The 12,206-nt window shown below is 44.2% G+C and overlaps 1 protein-coding gene across 17 annotated transcripts in view; it reads left to right on the forward strand.

Annotated features, from left to right (window-relative positions):
* Positions 1-12,206, forward strand: part of KCNMA1 (potassium calcium-activated channel subfamily M alpha 1) — a 712,149-nt gene that overhangs the window by 576,501 nt on the left and 123,442 nt on the right. For 14 of the 17 annotated variants that reach the window (XM_081824024.1, XM_081824025.1, XM_081824026.1 and 11 more), the window contains exon 18: positions 168-244. In XM_081824024.1, coding sequence (XP_081680150.1) covers positions 168-244 — 77 coding nt within the window. Of the gene's footprint in view, positions 1-167; positions 254-10,611; positions 10,786-12,206 lie in introns of all 17 variants that reach the window. The other 3 variants (XM_081824023.1, XM_081824027.1, XM_081824040.1) reach the window with 2 other exon arrangements.

Genomic DNA, 12,206 nt, shown 5'->3' on the forward strand with positions numbered 1-12,206 from the left:
TCTTGCAACAAACATTCCCGTCTGTAAACGTCTAAACCTTTCAAAAGATGAAAGGAAATTAGTGTTGGCGTGTTTCATTAATTTGGCACCACGGTGGAGGAAATGTGGTGCTTGTTTCATTCGGGTGGATTATGAAACGTGTCAGTTTTTCCATTCTCTTTCTCCAGGGCATTTTTTTACTGCAAGGCCTGTCATGATGACATCACAGATCCCAAAAGAATAAAAAAATGCGGCTGCAAACGGCGTAAGTAGTGTTTCTTTCCCCCTCCCCCCCTTTTCCTTTCCCCAAATTCGTTTCCCTTCTCCTTTTCCTATTAAAGAAACACTAAACATCAAGAGGTTTCTTGACTATGTTTATGTTTCACCCAGCAGTTTAAAGAGACATGAAAAAATGCCTGTCCTTGCTTTATTAGAGCAGAGGATGAAAAATCCCCACCATCAGCACCTTTGAGTGAACCTAGTGCCTAATCCCCACCTCCGGACCCTGAAGGGATGCCAAAGTGGTTGTGTCCACTTGAACATAGTCAGTACGGTGCATGAAAAGGAGGACAGCTAAGACCATGGAGGAGGGAGTATTTTTGCAAAGTGATTTCCAGTGGATACGGGACCACCAAGTGTGAAGATGGCTGTACTAGGGCTGAAAGGGAAACTGAGTCCGAGGGTGCTGTCTCCCAAATGGGAGCTGACTCTCTTTCCATTTGGGACTGCTGCAAGGTTTGATACCAAGATCCAGAGCTTTCCCTTGTAGTACCCTCAGACTGGCCCAGGAAGAGAACATGGCCATCACCAATCAGCTTTATTTGCCATTGCTCCAATAACCAACCTCAAACACCTTTGCTCCTTGGGGTAGACTAGATCAGGCTCAGTAGCTTCTGGCATATCCTGTCTCAAATCTCTTCCAAAGCAGCTTGCTAATGGGACCTCTTGAGAAAGATATGGTAAGTCAGGAACTTTGGATCATGAGCTCCCGAGAAACCAGGACTTAAAGTGGGCGTGCCTCGAGAGTAATTATGTTGCATTGCCTAATAGAAGTTGTTCATGACACTAAAGAAAACAATAATAATGATGCCTTCCTTCCTATGGTGATTTAGTATTTTCAGAGCTCCTTATTTATGATCATTATTTTGTTTGATCCTCCCCGTAACCCTGGGTAATTGTCAGGGGATGTTATTAATTCCATTTTACAAAAAGAAGAAACCAAGGCTCCAAGTTTAGTGGGAGGATGAGATGGCTAAGAGTCACAGAGACCTAACAGACAGGGGTTCAGGCTCACCCAAAGGCCTTTCCATGTTGTGCACTCAGTGCTCTAATCATTTTTGCAAGAGAGAAGGGCAAGGCAATGATTGTGGTTCTGAAGAGTAGAAACAGAGTTATGAAAGATCGCCCATAAAAGCAGAAACCAGAAAGAAGAGCACTATTCCTGGGATATGCCAACCAAAACAAGAGCTTTTTTCACTGCATTCCTAAAGGGGGACACAGTAACATAAAACCAGTAAGATATAAATATCACTCTGCTTGAGCACGAAGACACTCGATCTCTTAGGCAAGTACCCATGGGAGCACTCTTGGTCCAGAGCAGTTTCTGTAGAAATCCTCGGCGGCTGGTTCCCAAGTTTGGGGCAGCTTAGGCCCGTTGTTATGCTTTCTCCACTGACTCAACACACATGTCCCCGTTCCCCCCCAGCTCTGACACCTCACTAAGGTGAGTATTTATTGAGCTCTCAAAGAGACGCTAAGCTCTTGAGATCTAAGAATTCTCTGATTCTGACAACCTAAGGGGAGCATCTAAGGGGGTATAAGGCCCAGAACAAACCCACCTCCAATCCCCTGGACTCATTGACACGAAAGGCCCTCCTTACGAGGCTGTCCACCCCAGCACTGCTTAGTTGGCTGTGAACACGGAAACAGAGCTCGGATGACCAGGCATCCCCCAGATCATATCCATCAGAGGAACATAGTATCCCAAGGTGGAAGTAAACGAGAGTAACAAATACAAAAGGGTCAACTCCTTTGTAAGGAAACTCTCGTAATGAAGGGGGGTGGAAAATGCAGGAGAGTTTCGAGGCCAATTACCCATGTCCCGATATCTGCCAAAGAACCTGGTCCCATGGAGTACCACAGAAATTCACTTATTGATTAGCCATCCACATATTTCTGAGTACTTTCTTTGTGCCAGGTGGATTCTTGGTGCCAGGGATGGAGGGGTGAACAAGATAACATCGCTGTTCTTCTGAAGTCTTCACTTTAGTGAATGGAGACAAACAATCATCATAGAAACTATTAAATGCAGATAGAGTGAAATGCCATGAAGAAAGAGGAGACTGCCTGTGGGTATGGGGAACTTGTCAGGATGCTGCTTTAGCCAGAAAGATCTGGAAGGCCTCCCTTGGAAGGTGACATTGAAGCTGAGACCTTGTCCAGGCTGGTAGAAGAGCAAGGGCAAAGGTCAAGAGGCAGGAATAAGTTTGAAGTGTTGGAAGGAAGGAAGGAAGGCCAGTGGGGCTGGTGGGACTGGGGAAAGAGTGGAATGAAATGAGGTCAGAGAGGAAGGCAGGGGCCATGATGAGAAACCTGGGTTTTAGTCCTATAATTGATACAGCTATTGGGAGATTTGAGCAAGGACATAACATCCTCAATTCCTGTATTAGATGACCTCCATGGTGACTGGACAGAGAACAGACTCTAGGAGGGCAACGGTAGAAGGCAGAATGAGGGAGAGAAAGTGTCTCTGACCCCCGCTCTGATATGGAATGTTACTCGTAGGCACTGCAGTGGAACTCAGCAGAAAGCTTTTAGGTTCCTAGAAATGAGGATTTGGCCTCTAGGGTATTTTTCCATCCTGGTTCCAGACAAGCAAACAGCAGTTGACTTTAACTTCATCCTGGAGGGAAAGGCACATAATTGTTTGAAATAATTTTATTCTCTTCGCTCCCCTTAAAGCTGGTTCAGCTAGTGAAGTGTGTGGTCTCTCACCATGCGTGGCATGGATTGCCGTGGAATCCCAAAGCTGAGCCAGTGTGACAGGGGTCTTGCCCCCGTCTCTCTGTACCCCCTTCCCTCTTGGGCTTCTCATCTCAATGAGGCCTCCGGCTGTGAGGTTAATGTTTGATAACAATCAAAATTGTCCAAATATTGTTCTTCCTAATTAAAAGGCCATAGCAGCCTGTGTTACAGAGGGCAGGATGCAGATGTGTATGTGTAAGGGGTGGTCAGAATAAAGTGAATTATTAAACATGAACATCCCCATGCATACCAGGCAAGTCAGGAAATTGGGGAAGATGGGTTTTGGTTGCAAAGAAACTTTGATTATAAGGAGCTAGAACTGTGAATAATGAATTGCAGGGGTTCCTGTGCGTTTGAGGGCACATTGCCCGGCGCCCTAAGCTGGAGAGGGCAGCTCACCCACACAGTCATTGGTCCAAACCTATTAGACCAGGTATTAATAATTCACCCTAGAATGATACACCTCCATGAGGGCAGAGCTGATGACAGTCATTGGTCTTTATCCGCAGCTTCCTAACCCTCCCCTCCCAACCTAGCTCTTCCCCTTCCAGCCCCACCCCCACCTCCCCATTCACCCTGAACATTTCATGCCATACTATCTGGAGAAATATCGAGTGTGGACATTCCATTTCCGGAAATCCTGTGGTAGTATAGTTTAACTTTTGCATTTCTTTCCATTTCTTCATAGCATTCCATCAAGGAAGAGAGTCAAATTCAGCTGTCTGGCCAAGGAGCAAGCTCTCAGAATCTACTATTTACCCATTTTTTTCTTCTGTATAACAAACCTGGTCTAATGATTTACATTTTTTCCCCCAGCCTGTATAAGTTTGCCAAAGGGTGGACTCCCAGGGCACAAGTCATGTCTGAATTGATGTGTTTGAAGGAATTTTCTTGAACTTCTAATCATTGACATATTTTTGATTTATTTTTTTTCTCTTTGCTGCCTTGGAATACGGCCCCTACTCTATTTTAACTGCACACTGGTAGTGATATATTGTGAGTAAAACGGGTTCCCAGTAGCCCGGAGTCCAGTTCCCCCTGTCTTTCTCTAGAAGAGATACTTCTTTTATTTTCTGTACAGTTTCAGTTTCCTTTTTTCTTTTGGTATTTATGTTGCATGTAGCAGTGACATCATGCCCCAACTCTCTCATCCAACATGGTCTGCAGAGTAGCCTGGGGCTGGAGACCCCCCAGAGCAGGGAACCCCCCTCCGTTCATCTTCCCATCCCCCAGCCTCTTGCCAGCTTCTGGCACTGTCTTATTTTTCCATTTGAAAATAAGACCTTGACCACAGTGTTTCTCTTGAAGGCCTTGTCTCGGGACCTTTAGGGGACACTGAGTAGGCTGAGGTAATTACCACTATAGCTGTAGATGCCTCGTCAATTGGAGGTCATTGTCATGCTCGCCTTCGATAAATTAGACCTGGTCTCTGCTGCTGAGCTTGAATTCCTATCCTGAAGGAAACACATATGCTACATATATATTCCTATGTTGTGATATATATATATGATATATACCAGTACTTTGTATGTAAAAATGAACATTTTTATATGTAAGCATAGAGATATTTTATAGAGAGAGCAATGTATTTATTATAATATACGTACCTCTCTATGCGAGGAAGTGCTTGCTAGAGAATTAACTGGACACCAAACTTTGGGATTGTAAGTATCTTAAGCCACCTTACCGGAGACAAGTATTTCCACAGTGGTAATTATTTCCTACAGTCTACGAAGTTCCCTTGCTTTAAAATAAAGTTCTCCTTTCAATCAGTACCCACTGGGACATACCCAGTTCTGCTGTGGGTGTTAGTCAGGCATCTTGGAAGATCCATTTACTTGTTTCAGGTGGAAAAAAATGGCTCAAGGACAATGTTCCTTTTCGTCAGGGAGCCGTGTAGAAGTCCGAACAAGTAAATGTTAAGTCTCTGAGCCCCTAACTTACTCACAGAGTAGGGCCCCTCTCACCCAACACGATGGGGCCATTTCAGGGCCAGCGTTTCTGTGTGTGACTCCGGGCAATGCTGCTTCAGGAGTACCAGCAGTGAGCGTCCTCAGGTCTCTACTCACGGACTCGCGGGAGACTCCATGGAAAATGAGACCCAGCCTGCAGACCAGTTCAGTCCAGTGGTCCTGGCATCTGGAGACATCCCAGCACTCAGAACTCTCCTTGCCTTTGCACCGTGCAAGGGGGTCGTCTGGTTCTGGCTAGTCTTCAGAGTTCGAGGCTCTAGAATGCTCAGTGTACAAACAAAACAAATCAGTGACGTCTTGAGTCTGTCACACAACGTCGCCAAGATGGACTCCGTGGCTCCCTTTATCTGCAGAGCACTGGGAAGGCTGGCTCGAGGGCATGTGCCACTCTCATACCTGCAGAGGCGCCTACTGTACCTCGTGATCCTTCGGAAGCAGACAGGAAAGGGGATGTCAGTCACCAAACAGCTCTGGTGCCAAATGCCTCTGCCTTCCACGGCCGCCGCTTGGTGTGGAAGGCAGGATCCTCTAGTTCTGTTCTGTGTACTTAGGGCCACTGACATTAACTAGCTTTTTCTTTCCCCTCTTTCTGTTCTTGGAAAACCACCTGGCAGATCTTTCTTCTCCCTGCAGAAGCGAATAGGAGGAATTTGGCTAAGTGAAGACATCATTCCTCATTTACAGGACTGGAAAGAATGCTCGCCGATTCCCAGGGTCACATCAAAAGCATGTCTCAACCCTCTACCTCGGTGGACTTTTTCGTTCCGTGGAGGCTTCTTGTTCTAATTTTAGTTGCTGCTGAGCATGTGAAGAGCAGCTTCAGGGTTCAGGCTTGGAATTCATCCTTCCTTCACTGGGATTGGTCTTAAACATGTCATTGCGACCTAAAAAGTATCTGTGAACTGAAAGGCAGATATTTTCTTCATCCACGCTAGTCTTCCTTTGAATTTGCTCCATTTGAACCTAGAATACTTTTTCTCCGGCCGTTGGAAAACTCCACCTGAGCCTCTCAGTCCTGCGCTGCTTTTCCCGCCCCTTCCAACCCACCCTGGAAATTAAGATTCTGCAGTTGGAAATTGGCTGGCCATTTGGTTGCTGATGCAGGAGGCAGATGGTGCTGAGCACAGGATGGAGTCCAACTCCCTCTTCATTCCAGGCTTGGCTCAGAAGGGCTAACCGGCAGAGATCCTGAGTGTGACAGCTGATTGTCACTTTGACACAAGGAAAGTGCAGTAACCCAGCCACATCTACATCAGCCGCTTGAGTACAGGTTTCTCTTCTCGTGATCACGACCCTTGAAAATATAGGAAAAGTGGTCCGAGAGTAGGTCTGAGAAATCCCCCATTTTTAAACACTTAAGAGTAAACACATAGCTTTGATGATGTCCATTAGGGAAATACTTTCATTTTATCTCTACAAATAGCACTAGGAAGTCCTAATGGAAATATTGGATGAATATCCACTCCCTTGTGGTGAAGGAAAGCACATAGAAGCTTTTTCTCAAATTGTAAAAGGGCTAAGCCAGAGTTCTTTGGAGGAAGGTGAGACCCAGGGTCTCATTCTTGGCAACCACATAACCTCTTTGAATCGGTGGCACCAGTCCAAGAACAAGAACCTTGTGACGTGGGCCAAAGAGAAAACGGAGTCCCCAGAGGCTTATATTTCTGCTTTCCCTGAGTTAAGCTGGCCTATGGGGCCAATTAATTGAGCATAAAGTTCCAAAAGCCCTAAGACGGAATGACAAGTAGCTACAGTCTTCACACCTACTGGAGACACACTCTTGTCTGTTTCCTGTCTCAGGAAGTGGCAGCACGGCTTTGAGGAGGCCCAGCCAGCTGCTGCTGAACTGGTCCCACTCTGCTGGCCATGGCTGCAGAGCCAACGTGTTTGCAAGTCGCCACTCTTGAACCAACTCCTAGAATTCACCACTTCATCCCCACTGGCCCCTGAACATCCGCTGGGAATTGTAAGAACCACTGAACTGAGATGACACTGCACAGATGTCAATTCTTGGAGGCACACAGTGTCCCTTCCTGCTCCCTTGCAGAGAAAGGCCAGCTAGTTCAGGTAGTCTGTTGATTAGCTGCTCTTCCACACGGATCCACTAGATGTCCTCATAGATCTACTTTGCATTACCATTGAGCTCCTGCGGAAAATTCCTTTTTTCTGAGGCTTGGGATTTGGGAAGAGAGCGTTGGGTGACGATGTGAAAAAGAAAATCAGCAAACGCCAAAGGTGAGAGGGCACTTTATGTGTCCAGGGAGTAGATTAAGAAACTTATTTCTGGTTTAAATAAATACTGAAACTTTCAAAGTTGCTCTTTGAAACCTAACCTTGGGAGTTTTAAGTGGCACTCTGATATCTGAAATTAACCTTCTAACCCACATCGACTCCAGAAAAGGAAACAGTCACGGGGAAATGGAACTAAAACACCAGCGGTTCTGAATATCCGTGATTCGCTAAAACAAAACCGGAGGATTAGGAAGCCAGAGAGTTGAAGGGGACAAGGGGTGGTGTTTTCCAAATCAGGAGAGCCACGACTTAATTTTGATATAATTTTATTTTACAACTTGAGAGTATAATTTTACACACAATGTCCACATCCTCTGGAATAGCTCCCACCACGTGGGCAAATGATCAAACGTTTTTAGTTAAAGTGCTTGTTCAGGACCCATTTAATGGCCCAGAGGAGGGCTCTTTCTTCCTAGCTGGGACGCAACGCACATCCTTCAAGCCTGATGAATCGCTCCACCAGAAGGGAGGTCAGCTGGGCTTACCTGTTAAGAGATTGGGCCCGGAAGTGTGTAGGTGAAGACGTCAAAGGGGTGGGGGGTGTCAATGAAAATGGGACTATTCCAGAAGTAGAGCGAGAGAGCCACCCTCCCAGCCGGTGGCACCTTGGTCTAGACATTGTAATTCACAAAGGTTTGTCAACATGTGGGGCTCAATCATTTTTAACTGTTTCTGTCTTGTCTTTGAGCCTCTCACTGATCATTCTTGCTGGGTTTTTTTTTTTTTTTTTGTGGTGGTGCTTGTTTGTCTTTTGAGATTTCTATTTTGTATTTGGTGTGAGTGTAAAAATGATGACTGGGGAGGAATGACTAGTAATAGCATGTTTGCTTTTTTATGCATATGCTGCTTTGGAATGTGACTGCTTATAATTAACATTTAATCTTCTTATAGCAAATGGTTTTTTGCTGCTTCGATTACCAGTTTCAGCCTGTTCCTGCATGCTAACAATATGAAATTTTAGAACAATGCATGGTCTCCAGAACAGCCAGCAATAACCGTTGCAAACAGTTCCTGAGAGGCACTGGGTTGAAGTTGTGTTTCCACCTGAAGCCCTTATCAAGTACGAGGTTTAAAATCACCCATTATGATGGGCTTACCTCTGACAGAATCGTTTCAAAAGTTATTCTGCCTCATCCGCCCTCCCCTTGTCCTTAAAGACGGTATATATAGAAGAACTCTCTTTCCCTATAAATGTGTCAGATTCTATTATTATATATGAACCCAAAATGGCAGTATGGAAATGAAAACCAGGGACTGTTGCTAATGAGAAGCATAGCATTTCAGAGTTTGATGGGCTTCTCTTCTGCTACAGCATTTGATTAAATTTTTTTCAAAACAATTTATTTACAGTGAAACAAAAAATTATCTTTGTTTCCCTCCTCTGTGTAAATAACAAATCAATATTTCCAGTAAAAGAACCGAGCCAAAAATAAGTGAGCAGTCTACAAGTTGTCCATCAGATCTGGATGAGTGTAAAATAATTTTATTTTTGTGTCTTCAGCTGAAGACTTTTTCCTCTTTCTTGACTTCAACTACTACTGTTTGGGGTGTCTGGGTATTCATACCATACCTTCTAAAGTCTTCCAATTCAAATGCTATAGTGGAACTTTTCTTTTCTTTTTTTTTTTTTGGTAAAAGCTCAGCTCAGGAATGATGTACCACGCATTCAAGAGGGCTGGGGCTGCATGATGATGATCTGAACAACCAGCTAGCTAGGATGCTAAAAGAACATGTCACTAAAAATGGGAGCCAAGTTTAAACAGGAACGGATCTCTCATTCATCTCCCCCAGTGCCTGTTCTTTACAATCATAATGTTACCCCTGCTTGACAAATATACTGTATGGCAAGTCATAAAGGTCTTAGAACAGGACTTGACCCATTTGAGAGATTTAAACCCCTCTTCCTGGTGACTGTAACATTCAAAGAGGGCAAAACCAGAAGCCATATTTTAAAGTAAGAGTGCAACCATTCTCCACAAAGAAAAAGAAAGAGGGGGGAAAATGACTTTGAAAATGGAAGGTGTGGGTGCAGGGAATAACACCTTTCTGGTTCAGGCTTACTATTTGGCTATGATGTTTGGAATAAATACGAGTTCTTCTCCAATCCTGTGAGAGAAGCAGGCTGGTTCATGCTAATTGATAAGCAAACACGTTTGCCTGTTGTAGCATCAAAATGAGGCACAAAAAAGCTCCTCGTACTGAAATATAAATTGGCTTGAAGGTTAAGGGTGAAGTGTCTTGAGAACCACTACGGTGATGTCCAGCAAGGTTTGCACTTGGTAGGTCAGCACTCAAGTTGGATCCCCAGGCAGGCCAGATCCTACGATATCAGCTTTAGAAGAGCTATCAATGCTGCACGCAAATATAAATAAGATATTTTATGTGGGACCTAATTTCTTACTTCATGTTTTATAATCTCTAATCTATTTTGTCCAATATTTTCAGTATAAGAAAAAATTACGATTAACCAATAGCTCAATGGCTTTCTGGATTTTCAGTGGGTGGGGAGAGAAAAGCAGATGTGATTTTCAGATTCTCCCAGCTTTAAGCAGAAAATACACCCATGAGTAGCTAAATGCATTCCAATAGACCAACATCTCATATGCTTTTGGTGATTTCTTATTTGTGAACTGCCTTTAATGTCAAATACGCAGCGTTAGCCTTGAGTAGCTGCATTTCTTATATGGACAGATTTGGATATTTGTTCTGTCAAGAGTAAATTTAAATTCCTGTAGGCATCATGTAAACTCACTCTGGGGAAGTTCAGCAGAGGCATCCTCAGATTCTATATTAACATGTAATCGTTTCATATCTAATTTGATGAAAACTTGTCCTAGGCTCTGCCTCATGCCCAGAAATGGATGGAAATTAGAAAGCCTACATATTAGATATTTTGCATCTTGCAAAAACCATTTATTGTACCAAATAAGCAATTAATTGATTGGCTGTGTGTTTATTTTGACCTCCTGTATTAATTGCGCCAGGGGAAAAATGTTGGTTACATTTTTGCTGTCTCTAACGTGCTCTTCTTCTCATCCAAGAACCTGATTGTAATCAGCCATGCCTGCTTCCTGTAGTCACCCACTTTACCTGGGGAGAAAAATAATACACAACAGCCTTGGGGGATGATAAAGGCAATTTATATTTTCGCTGCTTTTTTTGATGTACAACCAAACTGTTACCAGCAGTCACTCTGCATTTTTTTTTTTTTCTGGGTCAAGACTGTTAATGTGAACTAAGACCTGTGTTAAATCCCTTTAGCTCCCTTCTAGCTGCCTTGCTGTGTGTGACCTTGCCATTAACTACCGCTCTTCCTCTCCTCCATCCAACCACATGATGATAGCCAAGATGTCCATCTACAAGAGAATGAGACGGGCATGTTGTTTTGATTGCGGACGTTCTGAGCGTGACTGCTCGTGCATGTCAGGCCGTGTGCGTGCTAACATGGACACCCTTGAGAGAACCTTCCCACTTTCTTCTGTCTCTGTTAATGATTGCTCCACCAGTTTCCGTGCCTGTAAGTTTGACCCCGACACACGGAGTTCCATGTCTGTGCTGTCTGTGGTATCATCCCCGTCTTGTGTTGTGTGCCCTGTGGTTCTTGTGAGTCCGTCCGGCTGATGTTTTCTTCCCAGTGTGACCTTGTATATGGTGATGGATGTTGTCCTCGCTGCCTATGTCCCTGTGTACCTGCTAGGGAAGGCCTCCCTTCCATTCTGTTAACTCGTTGCGCTTCTGGGAATGGCATGCAGGACTGTGATAGTAGAGTCTAGTGATAGTCTCCCTCTTTCTCCTTTAAATAAATATAAATGGAAATTAATGTGACAACAAGTCAAATACTGTATTAATACAAAGATGTGTGCAAATGCATATCTTAATATTTGGGTCAAGGCTATCCATCGGATTGGGTTGCAGGGAGGAAGGAGAGGGAACAAGTAAAAGTAGATTAAATTATTAAATCATTAAATTATTTAAATCACTAAATTATTTAAAATTATTTAAATCATTAAATTATTTAAATCACTAAATTATTAAATCATTAAATTAGATAGTTTCCAAAATACAACAGGGTTAAGATGAATGTGGATTTCTTTCTTTTATTTTTTAAACTTTGTCTTTTTAACCTGTATCTTGTTCCTCCAGTGCCAGATTGTGTCCTATGTTCTGGAAATGAGTATTCTAAACCTGTAAACCTCTATTGACTGATGCAGTCTAGGGCTTCCCTCAGAAAGCTGACTAATTCAAAGGAGCATTATTTTTTCCCAAAAATAGAATCTCACACTTTAACTAAGGTCTCCTGTAGCAATTGTGATTCCGAATAACAACAAAAACTATAAGCCGTGAGCTGCCATGATTTCCTGGAGTCCGCTGTACAGGACTGTGAGGTCAGTCTTCTTCGTTCACCCACAAGGTCAGGGATGGTAAAGAACCAAAGGTCAGGGTCTAGCTGCTGGCAACCGGCAATGCTGACCTACACCAGGTTCCTGACACCTCCCTCATCCTGGTCCGCCGCGTGGACTTCGCGGGTATTTTACCGACGGTTGCCCGGTGATATTACTGAAAGCCCCAGTGTGCACCCTGAGGTGCTGGGATGCGGGGAACTTGCTGACTGATATGTGCTGGTGTTGGAAGTGGTCCCAGCATGGTGTGCTTGTGGGACAGTGATCCACAGAGGCTCCCGGGGCTGAGGGGGCCCTGACGTCACTGTATGCAGCGGAGTGGTATGCTGGGCCACATGCTGGTGTTTGAACCTGCTGCTCGGGTCTGAGGCACAATCTGGGCATCTAACTGTTGTAGAGTCACTTGGAAAAGTTATAGCTGGGACCAGAGAATCGTCCTTTCTTCTTCACAATTCGCTGTTCTTCCAGAACAGTGCCAAGAAATAGGATTCATTTTTAAAAGTGATACTTAATAGAGGTTGTGTCGAGAGGGATTTTG

This window comes from Leptonychotes weddellii, chromosome 6 (assembly GCF_054177405.1).
Source record: "Leptonychotes weddellii isolate Sample4059 chromosome 6, ASM5417740v2, whole genome shotgun sequence".
Classification (NCBI taxonomy): Eukaryota; Metazoa; Chordata; class Mammalia; order Carnivora; family Phocidae; genus Leptonychotes; species Leptonychotes weddellii.